Source organism: Haemorhous mexicanus, chromosome 8 (genome assembly GCF_027477595.1).
Source record: "Haemorhous mexicanus isolate bHaeMex1 chromosome 8, bHaeMex1.pri, whole genome shotgun sequence".
Classification (NCBI taxonomy): Eukaryota; Metazoa; Chordata; class Aves; order Passeriformes; family Fringillidae; genus Haemorhous; species Haemorhous mexicanus.
This window is the reverse complement of record NC_082348.1, coordinates 4,271,544-4,296,850: the sequence shown is the minus strand read 5'-3', so window position 1 is coordinate 4,296,850 and position 25,307 is coordinate 4,271,544. Positions and strand designations below refer to the sequence as shown.

At 41.4% G+C, this 25,307-nt stretch overlaps 1 protein-coding gene across 3 annotated transcripts in view; it reads left to right on the top strand.

Annotated features, from left to right (window-relative positions):
* Positions 1–1,941: 1,941 nt before the first annotated feature.
* The window catches only part of KYNU (kynureninase), a 60,921-nt gene continuing 37,555 nt past the window's right edge, over positions 1,942–25,307 (top strand). Inside the window, exons 1-4 of one of the 3 annotated variants that reach the window (XM_059852316.1) lie at positions 1,942–2,066; positions 9,591–9,780; positions 15,060–15,180; positions 21,798–21,880. In XM_059852316.1, the coding sequence (XP_059708299.1) occupies positions 9,612–9,780; positions 15,060–15,180; positions 21,798–21,880 (373 nt within the window). In that variant the 5' untranslated portion in view covers positions 1,942–2,066; positions 9,591–9,611. Of the gene's footprint in view, positions 2,067–5,111; positions 5,218–9,590; positions 9,781–15,059; positions 15,181–21,797; positions 21,881–25,307 lie in introns of those variants that run through there. The other 2 variants (XM_059852315.1, XM_059852317.1) reach the window with 2 other exon arrangements.

Here is a 25,307-nt window from a genome sequence, read left to right as displayed (position 1 = left end):
GGAAGGTGGAAGGAGGGGAAAGGCACCAGGATCGTTTGTCTGCCTCAGCTCAGCTCGTGTCCTCAGCTATTTGTCAGCCTGCAGTGGTATGAAGAGAATCATAAAAGACGTGCAACTCAAACATTTAGGACAAAAGGAAACTTCTGGTGTTGTAGGAAGCCTCTCAGTGAAGTGTTGTTGTTATCCCATTGCATCTGGCTCATAGCTGGTATCTGATTTCCCCTTCTTCAGAAGCTCTGTGACCACAGGCAGGAAATGTGCCACGAGCAGATGGAAAAGTTGGTGGTGGTGTTGTTCTGTGAGTTCTGGACACACAACTGGTCATTTGGGAGATGAGGAAAACGTGGCTAGGTAGAAAGAGGCTACATCTGATACAGAAACACCTTTGGAAGCACCTTTCAGAAAGAGCAGTTAGGAAGTTGGCTGGAAATCCATCCCCAAAGCATTCAGTTTGATTTTTAGGATTTTATACCAACAGCAAGCAGCTGCTGTGAGAAGAGGGGGTCCCACATCCCCCACTTTTCTTTCAGTCTCTCAAATGCCCCCTTGGCCATCACACTACGGCTCCTTCAGGAGGGGACAGGCGTGTCCCCCCTCCTGTCCCTGCCTTAGGTAAAAACCACTTGAAATGTCCTTGCTTGTCCTTGTCCTTATCCAGAGCAAACACTGAGACCAAATATTTGACCAGAGGTGGGGGAAATATTTTATTCTTTGCAAAACATTAAGATCAACAACAGTGAACCCATTCCTTTTAGCAAGAGACTTTAAAAAAACCAATGTGTGTGTGCATCCAGCCTGGAAATGCAGGTGAGGGCACCCAAGCTACAGTCATCTTTTATTAGTAGCAGCTAACTTGGAGAGACACAAGGAAATTTCATCTATTCAAAATGTGTTCTCCTGCTGCTGCAGCTACCATGGAGTTATCAGAGCCATGGGGAGTTACTGCTCTTGTTTCCTTTACGTGGAAATCACTTGACTCTCATTCACTTATTGTCCCTCTCTGGGTATTACTGTTATCAGTGCAGCAGCTCAATAGTTCTCCTTAAATGTTACTACAGAAAAATAAATAATTTCTTATTCCTGTGATTTTTTTCCTTTTTTTTTTTTCATTGAGGCACTACTTTGAGAATAGATTTTAAAGGACAAATATTGTGTTTAATGGCTCAGAAAGAAATGAAAATGATTACTAATACAGAGCCTAAAGAAAAACAATACTAGGAGCAGGTCACATAACAGGAAAGAAAATATCTATTTAGATAAGATGTGCCTAACGGTCTGACTGAAAAGAAAATAGGGAAAATCCATTCAGACAAGGAGGAAGGTTTCAGGGGCTCATTTTGGCTACTCAAAGGGCAATTAATTATTTAGCAGGAGCTACTAATGACTGCTTCATAAATAAATAAAAAAATAAACACTGGATCATCATTACAGGGAGTGAAGTCTCTATAAAGTAAAGTTTAATGGACTGAGCGAGGGTTTTTTAGTCTTAATCAGAAGACCAAAAGTTAAAATCAGACAGCCAGAGCAATCCACTCCTGCAAAAAGGTCAAATATACATATTCCCTCCAAATAACTTCAGAGGGAAAAAGCAACTCAGCTGGGGCTGAGGGGGAGGGAGGAGAACCAGTTAAGTGAGGTGCAGGTGTAGGGCATCCTTATCACACAGGGTTTAAATGTGACCTGAGGTAACAGAGGAGCTTTTGGGCAGAGCAGGGCTGTTGATGGAGTGGAGAGAAAACAAAAGTGATAAGAAAGTTGTTATAGCAAGCTCAGCAGGGAGGAGACCAAAGGTTTTATGCTGTTGTTTACTGAGCGATTGCTGTGAAGCCCGAGGTGAAATGCATCGTGCCATCACAAGGGGCAGATGGCATGCTCTAAAAAATAGCTGTGGGGCTTGCCTTGTAAATACAGACAGTCCTGGCTTTTCTGAGCATCTGTGCCTGAGCAGAGCCTGTGCTGCAGGTGCAGTGTATGCTGCTTGGACAGTCACTGCTTTGATGCTCCTTTCCTGACTGTAAGAACCACAGTTTTCCTGCCTGAGGGTCTTCAGGGCCGTCTCATTGTGGGTAAGACCTGCCTGTTCCTGTTAGAGAGAATCCTCCTTTGTTTGCTGGATTATTTTATCCTCTTGACAGCAAGAAGGCTCAAGGCTAGCAGTGCCAAGGCAAGCTTTCATGACCTGATGGACCCAGTGTCCTGGCATCCCATCTGGCACGGGCTGAGTTTGCTTTAGGGTGCTCTTGGTTATTTGTTGTTGCCACATGCCTTCAGAAGAAGGCATAGGTTTTGTTAAATTAATTTGTTACAACTTTTACTGGCACTCCTGTGGAAAAGTTCACACAGCTCCTTCTGGTGAAGGGACAAGGCTTGGGTGGTCTCTGGTCATTCTGGGAGGGGCAGTGATGGATGGCAGATGGACACAGCAAATAACTGGGGGGAGGCTGAGATGAAGCAGTCTCAGCACACCCAAGGATGTGGCTGGCAGTGGGTGGCTCAATGTTACGAGACAAGGAAGCTGCTGGTATGGGAAATGTGTTTTCCTGCCCACCCCTCAATCCCTTCTCTGCCCCAGGTACCCCACACAGCCCTTAGTTACAGACACACAGAGCTCCTTTTATTCTTCTTTTTCCTTCTCTAAACTGTCAGATGTCCCTGCCTTCCCTTCATGTTCGTAACAGATCCTTTGAGAGGGTGAGGGCTGAGCTGCCCTCAGTTGCATTCTCTGCCACTCAGACCTGTGCCTGCTGGGACTTTGGCCATCTCATGTGGCCTCACTCCCCATTACATTGGTCCTGCTGAAACTTACAGCAGCTGCAACACAAGGAAAAAAAAGAAAAAAAACCCCAAAACCACTCACACACACAAAAAAGAAACACCAAGAAAAAACAAAAAACCCCAGACCATTTTACTTGTTCTGTAGCTAAAAAAAAAATTTACCCAGGCTATATGTTTGCTGATGTTTGATCCTTGAATTTAGGGCCAAAGGATTTTGTCTCTGTTTTCCTTTCATTCCAGCAGAAGGGTTGAGAAGAGTAGTTGGGAAGAAGGGGTCAATATTCCAATTCTCATAAAAGTCTGCAAGCATATGGCCTTTGCCAGCACAGCTGCTTTGCTGCCACCATCCACAATCAAGGTTAAAATGCATGATGCTCATTCAAAGGGAAATGCAGTGGGGAAATTTTCACTTCACTGTTTGTGCAGTTTTATTTCCAAAGGCAAATTGAAATGTTGCAGTGTATTTCAGCTTGGTTTGACCTAAATGGCCAGCCAAACAAGAAATAGAAACCTCTTTTGGGCTGCATTTGACTTTGGATCCCTTTTGCTGCAGTAGCTGAAGTGCCCCAGTCTCCTGCTTCTTTCCCAGACCAGACTCCTGGCAGGATAAAGTTTCTTGAGCAGCGGTCCCATTGTCTTGCTGGTGGAGTAAACAAGCTGAGTTAGTGGGAAGCCCCAGAAAAAGTAATTTGACAGTGCAAAAGAGGGCACTGATACTCCAGGAACTGATGGATAGAGGTCAGCTCTATTTTGGGTCAATATTAAGTGCTCTGTGTGGTTGTTTTGTTGGGCTTTTTTCTAGCAAAGAAGATGAAATGTTACAGTTCAAGAGTGTCACATCTATTGATGCTTACTGAAAATGGAAATCCAGATAATAAACAAGCATTACTGCAGGGGTCTGGGCACACAGAACTCCAGGATGGAGATGTATCTCTGAATTACATTGTTAGTCCACAACTCTGACCCTCCTGCCCCTATATCTCTCCTCACAGTTCCGTTATATATTTTGGTGGTTTTTCTTTCTTTTTTTTTCTTTTTTTTTTTTTTAACCCTCCTCTGAAGCTTCACAGAGACTGGATGGAAACATTTTTTCTTGTTCCGTATTCCTGTGTTCTAGCTGTGTGTAGGAATGGGTGTCACTCAAGCTTGAATGGGGGGGCTTGAGCAAACATGTGGCTGGTTTGAGATAATGTTTATAGAGAGCAAAGAGAGATATCAACTCTATTCATTCCTGATTTCACCTTCAATTCTTCTGTTTTCCACCCTGGCAAATCTGCATTCTGTGTAAATTCCCACCACTCCCTCTGCCATGTGGTTGCAAACACTACTGGCTTCTTGCTGTTCTGCTATCGACTGTCTCCTTCATGAAAGTAAAAGAGTTTGGTCTAAACCCACTTTCATTACAGCTGTGTTTATTTTCCCACTCCCATATGGAAGAGAGTGCCTTCTTAATTTAATCAGAGCTTTAAATTTCACCATGGTGACAAAGAAAAAGATAATAATAGGAGAAAGAATTAAATATACACCTGGTTTTTGGTTAACTCAGAAATCACGTGGCTGGTGGGGTCAGAGTCTGGGGAGCCAGGCATGTGACTGTGGCTGTTTCTCCATGCAGCGATGAGTATTTGCTCAGGAGTTTCATCACCCCTCCCAGGAAGGGCTGCCAACCACAGGGTTATGTGGTTTCACTCTAGAGGAGAAAAGATGAGTTTTCTATGTAAAATTACTTTTAGCACCATAGCACTTCTTGACATGAAGGTCAATAAGTGCCTAAATTACTCAAAGTAGCTGAGTTTATTATAATTCCTCTCTGTCACATTCCCTTGCTGCAGCTGTGACACTGTGCTGTATAACTTATTTAATTATACAGTGGTGGTTGCTGCTGCGTGTCTGTTGTTGGGGATGTTATGAATATTTAGATTTTTCTTTCTCTCTGGTTCCGTAATTTAAACAAATTCACTGAAGTGTATTTAACCTGAAGTAATCTAGGCTGCATGCTGCTTTGGACTGTGCTGTTTTAGAAACTTCCTTCTGCACAATCATACTCAAGCAAAGCAATTTCTTTGGTGTAAAGATGGGGAGAGAATCAGCCCTACACGCTGCTCAGCTCTGGAGTTCCTCTTTTGTTTGTTTTCTAAACCAGCCTCAATTCCGGCGCTATTGGTGCTTTCAGTGGGTGTATTTTGACAGCCCGGACCTGCGCTGCAAACTTCCCCACTCGCACTGTGCACACCCCCAGGCTTCCCCCCCAGAGGGTGCCTTAGGACACCAGCCCCACCATGTCAAAGGTCTGTGGGCTGAGCTGTGTTTAGCAACCTGGAGAACAACTATTGGAGGGCAGAGAGGGCAGGACATTTCCATGATAAACCTTATCCCTTGAGGATACAGCGGAAAGTAGAGATTCATTGTGTGCCTGTCAGCACTGTGCTGGGTAGGAAGACTGTGAGTAACGTCTTGGAATACTTAAAGAAAACGTTTAAGGGGAGGGTTAAGGGAACTTTACTTTTTTCTTTTTTTTTTTTTTTTTTTTCAAAGACATCAAGACAGAGGGGAGGTCCATAAAGATACAAGCGGATCTAAACCAGGACAAATTATCATTTTATAATTAAGCCTAATGGACCTTCCTGAGGAGGTTTGATAAGATGACTTGCTAATATTCACCTTTTTTTTCTTATTTAGTCAGTAAATTATGCATAAAGGACAAAACTGAAATAATCACCCAGACATTTGTGTCACTTGTGCCTGACTAATTCTCATCCATTGTCTTTCAAAGCTTTAAAATGGGAAATAAGTAGTAGAGGCCAATGTTTGATAGGGGCTGATAAATTGTGGAAAAATTACTTTTTTTTCTTAATATAAGTTGCACGTGATCTTTTTGAATATGAAAGAATGCCTACAGTCATAGTTGAGTGTTTACATTGAATCAGGGTGTAGTACAAGCAAGTCCTGTGGAAGAGCAAAAGAACACAGCAAGAAGAAAAAAAAAATATACTGACTTCATGTCATCTGTTAAATCAAAAACTGTAATAAATTTTCAAGGAAAGAAATAAGAAAACCTGATCTGGTGGAAGGTGTCTCTGCCCATGGCAGGGATTGGAACAAAGTGGCCTTTAAAATCCCTTCCAACCCAAACCATTCTGAGATTATATGAAAACACCTGAATGACTTTTTCTGGAGTAGGTAGTGGAGACAAATTGTTTATCTTAAAATATTCTTTTTTTCTCTAAGCTGTATGAAAAAGAAAATTCTGGTAAGGAGCTATGTTTATCAAAGTGGGAAATGCATTTTCCTCTGATGGATCTGAATTTTAGTTTGAATATTGTTTTCAGTTATAAGGAGATAAAGTGTGCTGTTCTTATACAAATGTGTTTCCTCTACGTGTAGAAAACAGCAAATGACTCATGAATTATTGTAAAAGAGTTGCACAGGACTCTATTCTGAAAATAAAAAAACAATACAATAATGGCAGTCAGAGTTAAGGGGGGGTGAGAAAAACCAACCCCAAGCAATTCTGGGATTTCTCTCTGTGAAGCCTAATTCCCACTCAAAGGGCAAAAGTACTTTCTTATGCTGGTCTCAGAATTGGATCTCTGGGATTTCATTCCCCAACAGGATTTTGATTGATTTTATTTTAGTAGTTTTACCTTATTTAATAATATTTGTATTAAATCAGATACCCCTGAGCACTTAATCATTTTTAACATCTAGATCTCTGTATTTAATATTATATTTGTTGTCAAAATCTAATATCAATAAGAATCACAATAAATGTAAATCATTGATCAGATGCAGCAGTGACAGGGAACCAAGAGCCTGATCCAGGAATTGCTGTCTGTAATAGAGACACTTATTGATTTCTGTGAGGTTTGGGTCAGGCTTCAAATGGAACCAAAACCCATCTGTGCTTACCAGGTGGGTCGGTGGATGACCTGGGAGATGATGGCCACAAATCCACTGCAATAATTGGGTGTCCTTGCTAAAAATGGTGATTGCTGAAATAAATCATAGGAACTCCTAAATAATAGGCATCCTTGCTGTGTTCATGTAGTGTAGAGCAGGGAATCCACAAGTTGGATGAGAAGAATGGGGCTATAATACCAAATAATCCTTCAAGCAACCTTATCATCCACCTCCTGATCACAAATTTCAGGGCAATTACCTCAGTGGTCCCCGGAGATGAACGCTGGAGGCTCTCAAACCCCCTTTAGGCTGTTTTCAGAAGAGGACAGAGATGATGGGAATACTTCCTAGGGACCATGGGGGCTGAGCATCACTGAGCAAATATTCTTAACTCAAGATTGATCTGTTTAGAGAGCTGAAAAGGCTCCTTACTTCCAGGAGGTATGACACCAGGGAGTAAAATAAAAAAAAAAATTAAAAAAAAAAAATCCAGGCATTAACTTGAGTGGGAAGGAGATTTCACAGAAAATACTGCACTGGCAATTCTTTTACCTAGAAGGAGACAGTCAGGGAGACATGAGTTTCAATCCCTCACCTAAGGATTTTTTAACATAATTTGCATTAAATGCTCATTATTAAAACCAGAGGGCTCTATCTTTATTATGTATGTGCTGGACATGCTTTGATAATGGGATCAGGACATCCGTGCTGGGGTTGTAAATCAAATAAACAAGCTTTGGAAACAAAACCTAGTTCTGCTTTCCAAGTGCTGATCCAAGTATTGCTTGGAAATAAGCTCTCATTAATCCTGTAATTTGGAGAAGTGAAACTTGAGTTACTTGAGTATATAATGAGGTGACTGTATTAGTGATGGTCATGGTGTCTGTGACCATCACTTGCTTTTCTTGTTGGTTCACAACACCTGGAGGAGATAGAGATCCTTAAGCCATCCTCCCTGGTGTGTGCCAAATCAAGTGCAGAAGGTCCTGACCTGCAGAAAAGCACATCTGTGACTGACATCCCAGCAGGGAGCAGAGGTCTTGGATCAGCTGCTCAGCTGTGGAGGAGCTGAGGAGCAGTTCCCTGGGGCACAGGGAGCCTGGTCACACCTTCCTCAGGGCTTTCAGTGGCATGGCAGCTCTTTGGGAGTTGGGGCCACTTGAGCATCACACCCAGCTCCTGGTCTGGGTGTAGCCCTCTGCCTCCTAGAAACCTTGAAAAGCACTCTGAAAACTAAGATGCTATTTTTTTTTTTCCCCCAAACATTTTTGCTGTTTTATTTTCCTTTTCCCCAGCTAAATGATGATTAGGGTGAGTGAGTGGGAATGATAAATTTGGTGACAATGAGGAGGTGTGAACAACCTGTGTAGAGACAGCATAAAAATAGGATGTCTCCAATAAATCCCAGGGGAGGGTGAACATTAGCTAAATGAAAACTGTTGTTTTAAAGAACTCTGCTGCTATTTCTTTTTTTTTTTTTTTTTTTTTATTTTAACTCTGCATGCTGGCTGGAGGGGAAAAATTGTTCCTGTGTAAGATATCAGGTCTGGAGGGGTAAAAGATGATGTTCTCATCATAAAACCAAATGATAGCAGATTAAAGCAGGTAAGTAGCATCATGCTGGCCATTTGGCCAGAGTATAAACAGGTTTGGGTTAATTAGCACTAAGGAGGCTGTGCTGTTTGGGGAGTTTATATTTAAATACCAACCGTTGTCCTTCCCATATGTGTTGACAAAGCTCTTCTCAATAGTCATCTGTTGTTCTATCCACAGCTTGTTTCTGATCGCTATTTGTAGGATATTTTGGCTTTAAGAAATGAGAGCTTATGGAAGATATGTGCTTAAAGAGTTTTCTTTCTCAAAGAGAGAGAAAAAGTGATATTCTCTAGTGGCTCCTTGTTATGTGCTAATCTATCCTATTTCAGCCTATCCCCTCGAGGGTTCCTTTGCACCAAGACTCTTGGGGATGTTAAAAAAGCAGAGAATGTTGTGTGGTGTAACTGCACATTTCCCTAAACTGGGGCAGCCACCAAGCACCTCACTGAGTCTCTTGGCTGCCTGCTGCCACAAAGCACAGCAGGGAAGTCTTGTCCTAAAGTGCAGAGTATGTGCTGCAAACCTTCTCTGCCAATTGTAAAGCCAAGCGCACCAGTGCTGTCTGGAGCACAGTGGTGTCTCTGAGCATTACAGTTACAGGACTGTTTTCATATCAAGAGCAACGAGCTTGTAAATTTTGCAGTTAATTTTTGGTGTTTTCTTAGAATTCTTGGTCTGTCATATTTCTGATTTCACTTGGGCTTCTCTCCTCTCCCAGGAGAAACAGATCTAAATCAGCAGGATATTTGGTGTAGCTGAAAGGAAATATTAATTCAAGGCCCTGGTTTTGAAAACTGTGTTTGCCTGACACCTGCATCCTGCCTGGTCTGCCCTTGCACATGAGCACGGCCTTATACAAACACCCCCTCCAATTTCTGAGGTAAAACATGCTGAAAGGGGCTGAACATTGGAAAATGTGGAAACAACTTCAATGTATCTGTGCACCTGCTATTCTTAGGAGCTCAGACTGCAGAAACAATAATGCAGCCTCTGGCTTTGACGTCTCCAGACTGTGAGTGACACTCCAGCATTTGGAGCTGCTGTCAGTCTGGTGGGAGAACTTAGAAGAGGCTGATAAAATTTAAAAAGGGAAGAGCTTTGTATCTGTAGCAGCGAAAGAAAAAAGCCTTTGGGGGTTACAGCAATATGTTGCCTTGGAAATATTTGATCAGGTTTACCATTCTATTCAGACACTTCACTTTTTAAAAGCTTTAAATCAAGTAAGTTTGGGTCTTGAATGGTGCAGCTTTAGTAGCTGCTTATCAGCCACTCGTGCCTATGCAAACTGCAGAAGCTAAACTGGCATTTCTGATTTTCAGGTGAAATTGAATGACCTGAAAATGGATCCATCTTCTCCTGTGCTCCCGGCAAGCATTTTGGAACAAACTGCTCTGCAGCTTGGATGCAGCCCCACGGACAAAAAACTTGCTTTCCACTTAGATGAAAAAGATGAGTTAAAGCATCTTCGGGAATGTTTCTGTGTCCCCAAAGTCAAGGATCTGCCTCCAAGTGAGAGTTATAATTGCTGTTGAGGGAGAGGGATGGGGAAAGGGCTGGGCTTCACATCTTCTGCATGTGTTTATCACAAGTCTTTGGAAATCATCGTCACTTATGAGATAATTGAGCAATTGTAGTCATATCTGAGCACAGAATGTCCCCGCTGTTGCTAAATCAATCCATCAGCTTATTCTAGCACCAAAAGCTCTATGTTCTCGTTGCCATCCTGAATCAAATGTGAGGATACAGTACTTATATGGTGCTTATGCTGTCAGTCAGCTGCTTTGAACAATGTAGGGACTGATTGAAAATTATAGGCAGAAGCTTTTCTGTCTAATGGCTCAAAACAGCAGCCTCGCTTGGGTAGTTCAGAGCAGTTGCTTCCTTGGTGTGATTCAGCTTGGAATTATCTGTCTGGTTACAATTATTTTAGTTAATGAAAGAGGCAGTATATATATTATGTGAACATTTTTGTCTTATTGCTGGTAGTGGAGCTGTTTTCTCACTGAGGCCAAATGGAAGACTCTGCCTCAGAACAAATAATTGATCTGAGCAAATAATTTATAATGAAGCCTTTTATTTGAAGATATTTTCCACTTTCCTCATGAATTGCCTAAAAATAGACAGCACCTGACTTCAGTGAAGCTATGTGAAATTGTTCTGGACATTTTTCTCCTTCTTTCCCATTCCACAGGTTGCTTTGAGGAGCCTGTGGCATGTCTGGGCATGGGGAGGGCTTGGTGTGGAGGCAGGAGGGGTGGAAAAGGGGGTGGCAGGCTGAGAGGGAAGCATTTGCTCGGGGTTAGTACTCCCAGACCATCAAAACTGAAATTCAGCTCCAACTTTTTCTTGGTACCTGCAATAGCCACCATGTTTAGTCAAATTCATGCAGGGAAACCTGGTGGAAGCAGCCACCTATGGAGGCAGCAAGGTCCTGGTCTCTTCTGCTTCCCAACCCCTGTCTGGGTTTATTTTTGTCTCAGTTACCTGGACAGCAAAAGCTGTGCTGGCTTTGCAGGCTCTGGTGACTGCACGCTAGAAAAATGGCAGATTATTTCCTTAGATGGTGAACACACACAGGCACAGTCACTCTCCTCCTTTCCTGCCTTGGCTAAATGTATTGAAAATGAAAGGAAAAAATATGATAGAGCTTCCTTGCATTTTTTTTTTTTTTCATTTTCCAATGAATGCAGACAGAATTTTCTGCAGATTTTCTTTGTCTGAAAGGACATTACTGATGGTAAATGAGAAATTACAGGTGCATTCACCAAAGTGTGACCAGTAAAGGACTGTGATAGAAAATGGTGTCAATAGTCTGAATTCCTGGACATCTTTTGAAGCAGTCTGTCTTCAGATTCTTCCTGCTGAGCAAAGATGAGTGTTGGGAATGCAGTCTGCTCCCGCCCTTGGGACACAGGGATGATAAATCTCAATTCTCTATGTTCTGGTGGTATTGACTTACCTTTCCCCGCATTTAAATCCTTGAGTTGTGCTGTTTCTATTATTCAGAGCAGGACTGGACACTTTGTAAATATTTAAACTATGTGCTTCCTCCATGACCCTGTAATTTTTCTTTTTCATTTTTTTTACCCTGGTCACTTAAGAGAGTTTCCTAAACCCCCTCTGTTTGGATATTTGACTATGCTGTACTCAAAGCTCCTTCAGCTGCCCCCATGGTCCTGCAAGATGTGCCACTAAAGCTGGAAAGATGCTGGAACACAGTTCCCATGGCAGTGGTGCTGCTGGAATCCAGCCCAAGCAGCAGCAGCTGGATCTTTGAATGCAGAATGTCAAATGTCTCTCCAGGACATCAAAAGTCACTTTTCAGTGTAGGGTTTTAGCAGCTTCAGATTAAAGAATCTTCTGAGAAGTAGAAGTAGAGGTTTTGATACCCATGTGACAGTTTTGGTTTCTTCCCTTTCAATGTCCATTATTATTTGGTTTTCAATTACTACAATATTTAGACCCAAAGACTGCTGCTGTGGGGTTTTCCCTCCTGTAGTTGCAATAATATTTAGTCCCCAGACTGTGGATAGATATGTTTTAGTGAAGATAAATGATGTACAAAGTAGTACCAGTTGAAAAGCACAGAGAGCCCATCATTCTGGTGCTCCTAAATTGAGGGGTTTTTCCCTCCCCTTCTTTTCCTGTCCTTTTCTGTGCTTCAGCTGTCATCAGGAACAGCTTCCCTGCTGAAGAGCAGCAGGGGTGTAAATATATATATATTTACATTGCGTGACTATAGCACAGAGACAGATCTGCCATGACATTTATCTGCGCCCAGGAGCGGATGCCAGATAACACCTTCCTGAAGATAAATGTCATTCCAGATATTAGCCATCAAATACTCTTTATATATTTACATAAAACATTACAATGAGGCTTTAAAATGAAACCTTACAAAAAGCAGATGAGAACATCCATAGGAGACAACAGATGACGTACAGGAAAATATTTAGGAAGTCATTAGAATAGTTTAATTTAGTTATCAAGTTATAAACTGTCAGGGCTGTTTATTTGCTGTATCCATCCAGAGGAAACCAGTAGCAGCCTAACTCTCTGCAAATCTGGGAAGTTTTGTGTGCAAGCATGAGGGGCAAAGCTCAGGTGGGCAAATGAGGAAAAGATGACAGCAGAAGATTTAGGGAAATGTTTGGATCTCCTTGCTCTTCTCAGAGTTGACAAAAAGGTTTCTTTAACCTCTCTTTGTGCACCCCAGGGAGGAGGCAGAAATGGGCTGAGCACCAACTCCCCCATCTGATTAAGGCTATGGCTCCTGCTTTGTCACCTTCTAAAGGAGGAGGGCGTCATTTGGGTTTCTTGGGAATACAAAGATACCCTGGAGTGAAAGTCCTGAGCTGTATTTCCAGAAGAAATGGTTAAAAGGAGTGCTTAACCACAAAAATCTGTCTTTTTGGAGGGCTGTTGAGGGAGGTACAGGCAGGTGTGAAAGTGGAGATCTATTATCCTTCAGCTAAGGACAGAGCTTAGATATGTATAAGCAGATTTAGTCCTTCCTTCTGGTTAATGAACCCATTACATTTTGCCCTTTTGTTTGGACTGAACTTCTGACAATAAACTTCCTTTTCCTTTTAGGTTTAAAGATATAGAAGTGCATCTTCAATGTAGATGAATGGGTATAATTAGTATGCAAAGCAATATATGTGTTAAATTTGACTGGTTTGCAGGAATTTGAATAGGTGTGTGAATATTTAATATATTTAATTAATCTTAAGACAAATATATTTTTTGATCCAGGCTACTCTAAGCACACGTTCCAATAATTATTTTTTTCTTTGTTTTTATTTCCTCAGTTGTGTTTATTTCCTGTTAGAATATTTCAATATGTATTTCAAATCAACCACAGCTCCTCCAGAAAGTAAAAGTGTGAAAAATAAATGTAATTTGGGGAAAGACAAGTGCTAGGAAAAAAGAATATCACAGTGAATGTAGAGTTGTTGGAGCATGAGGAGGTGCTGATCAGGATAAATTACAAAGATGGTGAAAAAAATGAGCAGCAATGGTCTAAAATGAATATTTTAGTGATGTAGTGAGGGGATATAAAGAGCTTTTTGTCAAAAGTGAAAAAGTTCATCCAGATTTAAAGTTGATAATTCAACAAGAAGAGAATATCCAAAGGAACAGGGAAAAAGGTGTTAAAATAACTTTATAAAAAAGGCAATGCCCTGTCTCTCCATTGGTGAACAGGGGTGTTTTATTTAGAAAGGACTGTGGGGTAAGAAAATCTGCCTTGCTGATAATTCCTCACCTGTTTTAGTGCTTGGTGAGTATTGGTGAGATCGAGCTCCAGATTCTTGAGCAAGGATCCTTCTCTCTAACCCCAGGGGCACAGTGTTATTGTGTTTCTTGGTAGGAAAAGAACTTTTAATAGAATCAATTTGGGGGCATGGATGATATTTATGCCTCTCTGTTTTCATTCATATTACAATGGAGACGAAAAACAGACAGAGTATCTGCAAAACAGATTAGGCTGAGATTGCTCTCTGACTTATGATTTTTAAAAGCCTCTAAAACTTTAATTAGGAAATTACCCAAGTTGTCTATACTCCTGAAAAATGTGTTTCTGGGGAAGTTCAATGAAATTGGTAATTGTTAGTGCAAAAGGTAGTAAGAAACTTTTTCCAGGCTGTTTTTCTACAGGCCTGAAAAAATTTTCACAGACTGAATTGCAGTGTTATGGTTCATTTTTAGCATGTATCTTAACATGCTCATTCATTTGATCCTTATTCTGAGGGATATCAATTATATTTATCAAAATTATATGTGTTATTATCTTTCAGGGGTATTGTAAGTATAGGTGTAGACAAATGCAAATTACCACTTCTAGAAGGTCACCGTCACTTGTCCCTCCAAGAATCTCTAACATGAGAAATAACAGAAGAAGGCTGTGTTTGGATTGATAGATGATGACACAGGGTAATTAGATTGTTCAGAATCTCACTAGAGCTATTATTTATAAATTTCTACTGCCTTGCTTTTCTCCTAATCATTGAAAGGATTTGTCAACATAGATTTCCTCTTTCTCCTCAGATGATGACATGAAGTGCAGCCCACAGTATTTGCTGACAATACAAAAACTTTTAAGACTGCTTTAAAATATTCTCCTCACAATTACATCTTTTCTGAATAGAGATTTAATTGTTCAGGGACAACTTACATGAAAGACACAGATTTACCTAGTCCTAACTTTTATTAAATGCATGATTCCAGTAATTTCATCACTCAAAGTAGGCATATCCTGGTGGTGGAAGTGGATAGCCTGACTGGGAAAATACTCCCTGTTTACTCACTCTTGGTTATAGACCTGATAAAATTGGTGCCAATGTCTGCTTCTCACACAACCCCTGAGAGCTGGGAATTTAGTGGTGCCTGAACTCTCATCAGCTCCAAAAATTGTAGGAGGAAAAGGTGAATAGTTGCTTGCAAATTGTCTCCTTAGATGCTCTTCAGGGTTACCTGAGTGATGTTCTGAGAGAGAGGTCAGGATGTGACACCTCTGTTTGCAGGTGGGGACCGTGATGTCCAGGGATGGACAGAGCTCTGGGGGTGGCACAGGTGTTTGGGGGAGGGATGTGCACACCTGCTGGCCCTCCTGTGCTGTGTCCCACACCTGCTGGCCCTCCTGTGCTGTGTCCCACACGTGTTGTGCTGACCCTCCTGTGCTCAGTCCCACACGTGTTGACCTTGCTGTGCTGTGTCCCACACGTGCTCTGGTGACCCTCCAGTGCTCAGTCCCACGTGCATTTTGTTTCTCTGGTTTCCCTCCCCAGCTGACCTGACCCTGGTGAATGGAGAAGAGAGCTGTGTGTACTTTATTGGGAATTCTCTTGGGCTCCAGCCAAGAAAAGTTAAAACTTACTTGGATGAAGAACTGGACAAGTGGGCTCGGACGTGAGTACCGTGTGCTAGATGCTGACTTGTGCTTCAGAGGAGCTCTTTATGTTGGGATCTTCCTTGGAACTGCTTGAGCAGCAGAAGAGTGCATTAAAAGTGCTCCAGCCCAGGAGTAAAACACGTTCAGTGTTTCCCTAGTGTTGTTTATATCTCTTTTAAAGACAGGAGCAGTAAAACAGGCAAATAGACCATTTCAGCTGTGATAGCCCGTGCTGTGTGTGGTGGCTCTGCTTGGCTCACCTGGAGGACCTGTGCAGTTTAACCCTCCCCACCCTGCTGTGTTTACAAAGAGTCCTCACAATGCACACAAACCTTTTTGGTTTCTGCTGCTTGCTGGTGAATGTGGTGGGGTTCCAGGCCCTGTGATTTTCTAATTAATGTTTTTAACTGCGTGATTCACCCTGCAGGCCTTGCAAAGAGCAGTTCCCCTTGGAAAAGCACTGAATGCAGGTGATGCTGCAGCCCAGGCTGGCAGGTTTTTGGCTCCTCTTAAGCCAGGTCTCTGCCTGACAAGTTCATTTTATTTAGAAAGAAACAGTCCTGTCTTCTCAGCCAGGAGCTGAGTGTGAATTACAACAAGCTTTGCTAAATCAACCTGATGTAAAAGAGACAGGGAAAAAAAAAAGGAAAAGGACACTGTCATCATAACAAATGGGGAACTTTTTAATATACAGAGGGGAAAGAAAAAGCTTTTTTTGCTCTTTATTTAGGTTTTTTTAATATTATGTTCTGTTCCATTAGGAGTCTGTGCTTTGAGATCTCCTGCACCTGCCTGAGCAGCTGGAGCAGGGATGAGTAAGGAAAATGATGAGTAAAAAACAGGGAACTGAAGGTGGGAAAGGAAAATAGCATCCAGATGAGTGAGTGAGCTGGGTGAGAGATGAACTCTTTTATAGGGTGCGGGATATGAGTGGAACAGATGTGATTTCATGGTGAGAGAGCAGAGGAAATATGGAGAGGCAGAAGAGGAAAAATGAATTCTGCTAAGTGGGCAGCCTTGTTTCAGCAGGAACGGTCGAGATGGAGGCTTCTCAATGCAAATGTGAGAAATCTGTAGCTGCTCTTCCACTTGTAAATGTATGAATGCTGGGAGCTCATCAATATGGTTTATTGATTCCTATTTTTCACCTGTATTCTTATAGGTGAGAAGGCTGAGAATGAGTGGGGATGAGTGGAACTTTGGGAAGAGCTCATTCCTTCTGGTTATTCAGGCAGCACAGCAATGCAGTTTCTCTAGTCGTTTGAAAAAATTGCAACCCTGTCCATTTCTGTGCTGTTATCCCACTTTGTCAGGGAAACAGCTGAGCTCCTTCAAAAGGCAGAAGTCAGATAACATTCTTAGAGTGATGCACTGGGACTGCAAAAGTATTTCAGCTCCTCCACTGTATCTTTTCACTGCCTCACTTCTATTCTTGTGTTTGTCTTTGCTGCAGTGAAAGATGAGTTTTTCCTCAGTGACTGTAAAAACCTGGAAGAAAAAAGGTAGGCAGTGTGTTCCTTCAGATCAAAAGTGCCTTCAGGATCTGTGTCTAGTGGGGGAAAATGGCTGAACATTGATTTCTAGCCACTGCAAGAGAGGGAGCACAACCAGAAAGGTTGTTTGCCAAAAACACGGCATGGCCTCAAAAGCCTTACCCAGAATAAATCAGAATGTTTAAAAACAAATTAAAACCAAAACAAAACCAAAGTACCAACTAAGCAAAACCCTTCAAATTAAGATCAACAAAGAAACAGAATAAAATCCTGAACCTAAAGCAGCTGAGAAAGCCAGGGTAGGATCAAGCTAATTTTGAGGAGAGCAGTGTATGCTTAGAGAAGCTGGTGAATGGAATGCAAAGGATTAGATGGCTGAAGGTACAGACATGAGTATTTTTATTCCAGTCACCAAGGACAGCCTAGCAAAACCCAGTCTAAGGTGGTAGCTGTTCCAGCTGAAGGCTGTTCAATGGCTGTTGTGTCAGTGTGGGATGTAGTGGCTCTGGCTTAGATAAATAAGTAGCAAGAATCTAGGAAATGGCATGCAAATTAGGAACATCCATCAAGTCAGCCATGGTATAGATTCTGGCTTTCTTATAAATTGGTTTATTGTATTTTCTGTTTGTTGTGTCTCGGGACTCCTCTCAAAGAGCTGTGAGTCTATTTAAATGGCTTTCACTGCTGGTAGTTCAGGGCAAGAGTGAAAAGGAAGATTACCCACTGCTGGTCAATGGAGGGGAGCTGTAGCTTTCTCTCCAAGTAGTGATGGTAACTCATCAGGCAAACAGCTGGGAGAGAAAATCATGGAAAGACCTCTCTCTTGTTGTGTTTCCTCTCAGTGCTTAGTTCCTTTCCCTCACCTCCACTTTAAATGGTGGGCTCCAGCTCTCATCCTACACCTGCCTCCCACATGCCTTTTCTGGATTTGTATTCTTCCTCTCCATATTCCTTTCCACTGTTCCTTATGCTAATGTAGAAAGATTACAAATCCAAGCCACGGGCATTCTTAGTATGGATTTAAAGCAGCCTCTGAGGCTTCATCTCTCAGTTATGATTTCAGCTAAATCCAAGATTAATTGAAGAATGGATGAAAAGGGATGAAGAGTTGTTTCCTCATGTTTAACCTAGAGTAGCCAATAACCCAATGTTTTAAAAATCCAAACTCCAAGGGACTTTTTTTTGTTGGAGGAAGGCCAAGAGATGCTTTGCAGTGCCTTGTTTTCCCCTCTGCCCTGCCAGAACCGGTTAAGTAATTAAAATATTTTATAGAATCATCATTGTGTGTGAGCATACTCACTGCAGCAGGCAATGTCTCTCGTCTGAATAACTCATTAAAGTGGAACAATTAAAACAGAAGAGAGCCTGCTGTAGCCAGTTGTGCTCCTGTGAAGGGCTGGCAGGGTGACTGGGGAGTGGGGAACCTGCTGCACGCAAGTCTGGAGGACTGGAGCTGTTGAGCAAAATTAAGACTGAAAGGGAAAATGATTGTTCTCTGTGGATGTATCAGTGTAGGGAAGGGAAGGAGCCTCTTATATGAAAAGCATGTTGGCATAGTAAATATAAACAAGGAATTAATAAATTGAGACTCGAAATTATATTTATCTATATATACTTCTAAGCATTGAAGTGATGTGGCAAGAGGCTAACATGGACATAGGATATTAACCACCTCCTAGTTTGAGGAAGGCTTTATAATATAACACTTGCAGTAGGAAAGACAATTTTCAGCAAGTCAGAAGGTATCTTTGGGTCTGTGTGCTGAACTAATCCTGCAAGATATGAGAAGGCTGCAAACAGGAGTGCAGCTTGGCCAAGCTCTGTTGGACATCCCCACCTCTCCTGCCATTCTCAGGACTCTGCCTTTTACCAGGTTCTGTGGTAGAGCTGCAAATTCCTGCTTTAATGCCATGGGATTTTAAGTTTTTTCTTTAATCTGCTGGTCCATACAGCTCTTCTTCTTTTGATATGTCTTCCCTTTTTTTGGCTGTTTCTTTGCTTGAAACCTTGGTCCAACTTAAGAGTCTCTACTGGCTCATTAAATACCTTGCATCATTTTTGGCAAAGGAGCAAGAAGGAAATTTGCACTTGACTAAGATTTGGATGAGCACAGAAGATTCCTGAAGATGGCAATTAATTTAAATTCCTTTTCTCACCGCCTTTGAAACCCTGGGATCATCTCAAAAAATGTGTTTCCAGCTCCCCTAGCAAGCTTTAAATCAACCAGAGCTCAGCGAATAAAACGTGGAATTGTGATTTCCTGCCAAATTGAAAATAAAATGATAACCGACTAAAAATTAATTTGCACAATGAGAAACTCTCATAGAAGTTGAAGAAATATCTGTTTGTCTGATGCTCTGTGATTTCATGGGTGAAGTTTTGTATTCATTAATTTGGATACCTCAGTTTAAATCTCTTTTGCTACCTAGGGTGCAGTTGGGGGAAAAAGGGCTCTCCATGTATGAGGGGAATGCCAGGAGCACTGCACTTGTGTCCTTAAAGATTATTACCCCCAGTGCCTACCAGAGCTGAGAGAGGGGTGGCATAATATACAGAGATATAAATTCTCTGAGGCAGAGCATAGAATTTTACAACCTAAGTGTAATAGGATGTATTGTGCCATCAGCAAAGTCTACAGAGTTTCATGTGATTAAAATAAAAAAAAAAAGGGTCCAAGAATATGCTTTTAACTACCATTTTAGAGGCAATAATTTTTGTCTCTTGGCATTTATATTGGCCATCAAGAGGGAGGCAAGCTGTAAGCTGTGCCATAATAATAATAATAAGAATAATAATAAATGCTGCCTCTCCCTTCTTTCAATATGGTTAAATGTCCATGTTTTCCTCTCAAAATAAAACATTCTCTTGACCAAAATCTCACAACTGTTTTCATGATAACTTGGAAATTTATTCTGAAATTTTGTTAGTCCTGTGTGCTAATAGGGAGAACTTTCATTAGTAAATTCCCATTAGGATGACACTAATGGCTATAAAATCAGGGAAAGCTAATGAAAGAGAATCCCATAGGTAGTTAGGACTTATTTTTCTTATCTTATTATATTTGCTATCCTCTTTCAGAAATACAGATTCCCTCAGGCTGGGAGCCACTGAAGATCTTTGGGGGTTTTATTTTAACAGTCTGTATTATCCTAAAGTCCCTTGATCACTCTATTACAGTTAAGAATAAGACAGGAAATTACCAATAAATGTCTTGCTGTTTGTGAAACATATACCCCCTGTCTTCAGGGAATGCAGCTGCATTGTGGGCTGATAGAAGGGAGGAAATTTTAGCACTACTCCTGCCCCTCGCAGCATTTTCTCCCCTCCCCACCCACTGCCTTTATTCCTCATCTATGAAATGCTCTTGTAAATGAGGGTTATTTCACACTGCCTGCTCTCTGCTGTCAAGGACTCATCAGAGAGCAATTGTAAAATGGAGGAAAGCAGTCAGCTGCTGTACCAGGACCTCATCCAAACTGAGGAGCAGGGTCCTCCTTGTCTATGTGGGATTGGACTTGTTGAGCATGGGATGCTATTTTATCTGTAAGAGATGTTCAGTTGTACCTTTGCACTCCTTCAGCTGTTGACCTAATCTAGGCAAAATTAAACGGGGTTTTGTAAGGATGAGAGGCTCAAAATGGTTAATGCAACTGAGTTTTTTAAAAGCATCAGCTCTCCTATTTTTTAGGACTGTAATTCTTGGAAATATCCCTATGAGGCATGAATTAGACCCAAGTCAATCAAAAAGGGTCTGACTGTAAAACACCTATGTAATTTTTGCAAGAGACAGAAAGAAACTGTACCTGAGAAGGGAAAGTATGAGGTGGATAGGGAAAACCAATGTTTTAAATAGCCTTGAGGATGGGGTAGTGTCTGATGCACACTCTTTTCTCATGTCCTAGTCTGCCTACTGTCCTCCTGTGATTTTGAGTGAACGTTGTGGGACAGTTCTTCTTTAAAAGGTTTACTACATTTTTTTTTTCTTTTTTTCTCGCATCAAAGCTTTTAGGGCTTCTTCTGCTCTCTACACAGCTTCCTACTGGCTTTGTCTTTATTTTGAAACAGCTTTATACTCAGCCTCATGCAGCCTGGTGCTCCCGACTCCACAAGTACCCCGTGGTGCTCAGCAAATATGAAAATCATCCAGTGTGAGATGGGAGCCCAGAGCAATGTTTCCCTGGATTAGCACCATTATTACTTTTCTCAATCTGCCTCCATTTGCATTTAAATCTGTACTCTACACCCTGCATGTTTGAGCAAATAGGCAACTTTTTATTTATATATGCATGGTAGATATATAAGAAAACTTAGAAGTTTTCTTCTCTGTCATAACTGAAGAAAAATTTAGTTCAGAGCACTTAATCCAGAACTGAATTTATACATCTGTCTATTCAGAGTAGCAGCACGCTTGAGCTTAAGGTGACCATTTGATCCCCTGCAGACAGGAACTGTTTGAAACACAAAGTTTTAAAATAGCCTTTGTCAACCCAAAAAGCTTTATGCACACTGAGATCTAGAACAACTTTTCAGGGACAAGAGAAACAATAAGAATTAGCAAGCAGCTCTGTGGATGCAGGGTAGCACCTGACCTGCATGAAGAACCCTCTGGTTTATGCAGAGGAGTGAGCTCAGACAGGAGATGCAGGAGAATGGAAATTGTTTCTGACAAGAAAGACTCCTGTCTGGGAGCAAGGCAGTATTTAAGTCTATCATCCTCTGCACCAGAAATGCAGGCTGGGGAAGTCTGTGGGGGGATCTCTGCTGTCTGTGCAGTGATGTCAGCCTGGCTTAGCAGGTGCCATCCCGCACTGGGATGCCCTGTTCCAGCTTTCCTGTTCCCAGAGTCTTCCAGAGCCCATGTAGCCACTTCCAGGGGACTTGTGAAAAAACCATCATCTTTAATTCTGAGAAATTTCTAGAGGAATTTTGTGGGCCAAAATAAATAATTTTCAAGCAACTGAAAACCTGTCATTAACCAATAAATCACCTTTGCTCTGAAGTTTAAGGGTATGAGGAAAGTGTTGTGCTCAGCTTAGGCAAGTCCCATCCTCCAAGTCTGGAGTGTCCAAATCAGATATGATTCTTAGGACTGATCCACATAGAATACCACACGTTTTCATCTTTTTTCCATTCCTTTTCAGAGGTGTCCATGGCCATTTCAATGGCAAGCGCCCGTGGGCTTTGGCAGATGAGTGCATCCTGGACCTGATGGCTGAGCTGGTTGGTAGGTGTGACATGCAAAGCAAAACCTTTCTCCAGGAATGAAACCAAATCTAGTTGCTTTAAGACTCAAAAGCCTGAAACTTTGTAGGGCAGAATTTAGATCCTTTTTTCTTATGTTTGAAAGCAGGTTTTCTTGTGCATGGGCTAACATTTTATTTTAAGGCTGTGAGTGTTTTAGGGGATGAATGTGTGTGATGTGCATATCATGAAACTGATTGCAGCAGAGGGTTTCTTGGAGCATCATAAACCACTTGTACTAACACATGGGCACTTGGTGTTGCAGAATCTCAGTCACTCTTCCAGAAGTAATATTATGAACTTTCCTCCCCTTTGATAAATTGTTTCCATCTAGAAATTTTCTGGTTTTCCTCTTTTCCCTGCCACTAAATCCAGACTCATCTTTGAGAGCTGCTTATGGCAATGGAGCAGATGATTGGGGCAGCACCTGCTATTGATGAGTTCCCAAGACCCCACTGTTCCCCTTGAGGCATCTGCAGTGCTGCAGGACTTGGGCAGAAAGTGCTTCTGGTTGTTCCAGAGGCTGAGGAGCCCTGGAGACTCCTCCTGGTGAATTTGCCATGAAAGGAGTCAGCTGAGTGAGAATGCAAATCTTCTCTGTCACTTCTTACCCTGTGTAGTTGGTGATATAATCTTTCACTGGGATTTCCTTCAGAGTTGTCTCTAAAGGGGAAGAGAAATTATCTTGGCAAGGTCTTTTTCTCCCCAAGCCTCCCAGCTGTTGTCAAGGCTAGGTTAGTAGATTTTGGGGAGATCTGGCCCATTTTTCCATGTAGATATTGAAGACAACTCTCAATAGTGACTATCAGAACTGAATTATCAGGCATTCATTTGTGCCATCACTAAGGAAAAATATTGCCCTTATGTTGACCTGCTGTATTCTAGATATTGTATCGTAATTTCTCCTCCAACTGCAGACAAGTGTTCAATGAGAAAATTATGGGTTTTCTCCTTCAAGAAAAGCAAATAGGATTGGAACAATTGGGAGCAGAGACATTAAAGAATGTTTCATGACAAGTTTATTTATAAACTTATAAATAAAATCCCTCTCTGAATTCTTTATGAAGTTTCCAAATAGCTAAAATAGTGGGTGTTATTATTGGAGCGGAACAAATGCAATAAATTATTGTTGTACTTGGTCTATCCATGATGTAAACTCTGAGATAATATAAATACAAGTGTGGTTACACTGGGCATCACTGAGCTATGTAGAAAAATCTCATCTGCAGAATGAAATAAAAATCTCAAAATGCAGATTAGGGGTTCTGATTTTAGAAGTTGCTATTGTTGTGCCTGGTGCTGCTCAGGAGGTTAAGTTACTTCTCTTTCTTTCATTACATTCAAGGACAAGCTCAGCACCCTCATCTGTTAAGCATCATAGGACATAAAAATGTGGAAATATAAAGGGAGTGGAGGGTGTTGAAATGCTGAACACAGCTGATTTAGGGGTTTCTCCAGTATGACCCATCTCCCTTGGCCAGTGGATATTCTTGTTCTGTCAGGGTACAACTAGGAAGATGTGGAAAGGTGCCTTGGAATTTTCAGCTGGAAACCCAGAATTTAACTAAGCAGGCAGACAAGAATTTCTCTTATATCATACTCCCAGGCACCCCAATTAGTAATCAAGGTATTACCACTGATGTTCTTCACATAACCAGGAGAGAGAGAGAGCCAAGATTCCCCAAAGGACAGCTGGAAGCTTAGTTATCATCTTTCTCTGCCTCACCTCTGTGGCTGTTTGCCTGTGCTTTGTTTGCAGAACGTGGAGCCCTGAGGCAGGCTGAGCCCTGACCTGCTGCCACTGCCCCTGCCAGGGTCCCTCTGGCCTCAGCTGTAGGTTAAGAGTCACTGCAGAAAGCAGAGAACGAGGCAGGGACCCTTTTACCCTTAACCATCTGTCTTGTAGAGGCTGCCAACTAAGGCTCTATTTTAATATTAACTACAACTAGGTGTAAGGAGATGGAAATGAGAGCTTCACTTAAATTTCATCTAATTGCTCATCCATCTCCTTACTTTCCTTTTATTTACCAAGTTCCATACGACACCAGTGCTTTTACATCCCCATCCCTTAACCACAATGAACTTATTGTCATTTTCTTCGTGGTAAACAAATATTCTAACATTTTCCATTAAAAATTATGACTGAAGTCACCCTAACACTAACCTAACATTTTGTTTTTAAAATAATTTCCTGGGAAGTGTTTCCTTTTGTCTTTCTCAAAGATAAAAAGCATGGCTTGGATTCTGTTCTCCAGAATTTTTGGGGCACTGTTTGATTAAATTATAAAATATGGTCTAGGCTCACATCTGGCCCTTAAACTTGTGTGCAGGGTTTTGTTTAGAAAATACACTCATGGCTCTTTTTCAGGACACAGGTGAGTGACTCTTAGAATGCAGATGAATTAATATTTCCCAAATAATGGATATATCATAGTAAATTCCAATTTTTAAAATTGTAGGCAATGGTGAAGAGGCTAAAAGGATAAATGGAGAGGAAAAAAAAGCTATGTTAAAATGCTCTTTTCAATGTGGTATTCCACAGACTCATTAAGTGGTTTAGGTTGGAAGGGATCTTAAAGTTCCAGCCCTCACAATTTATGCATAAGTACTGTTTTCCGATAAAGAATAATATTGATTATGTAGGAGTATGTAGTTGAATGAATTCTGAATTTACTTTCTTATTGACTTTAATGTAAGAACAATAACAGAATTTTACTGTGTTTTTTATTCAGTATTGAACATGCTTTGGAAGAGGAGGAGGAAGAGGAAGAATTGTCATTTCTCACCCTAAGCAGTGGTAGCAGCTAAAACTTATTGAGGAATGGACCAAGGACTGTAAAACACCTTTGTCTGCTTAATGGTTTATAGTGCACAAGCACCTTGCTTATTAAAGGCAGTCACATTTTCTTGTTCAATGAAAGTTACAGTAGTAAATACATTGTGAAATGAAGAGTCAAGGTCAGTGGAGGCCAAAGCTTTTTTCCTGTGCTCACACCAAGTGGCAGAAGGCAGTGAAAGCAATCTCTGCCTCTCCTACCAGACTTTATTAAAACATTACAACCTTGGCAGGATCACCTTCTGATGGAACGAGATTAACTGCGTGGCTGCTGCTCTACGATGGGCTCGGGCAGGTCTCTGTTGAGGGAAGACTGAACGCTGAGCAGATTTGGAGTGACTTTGAGTGATAAGGATTATTTGAAATAACCAAAATGTTTTCAAAACTGGGGCTCTTAGCCTTTTTCCAATAATTTTACAAAATGCTTTTTACTTACTCCAGCGAGGATCAGACTTCCCTGGCAGTCAGAGAGGAGAAGGATGGCAGTGTCTGCCTAACGCAATCATAATTGTCTCTGAAGTTGTACTTTGCAAACGCTGCTTCCTTTTATTAAAGAGGAGATTTATCATGCAGA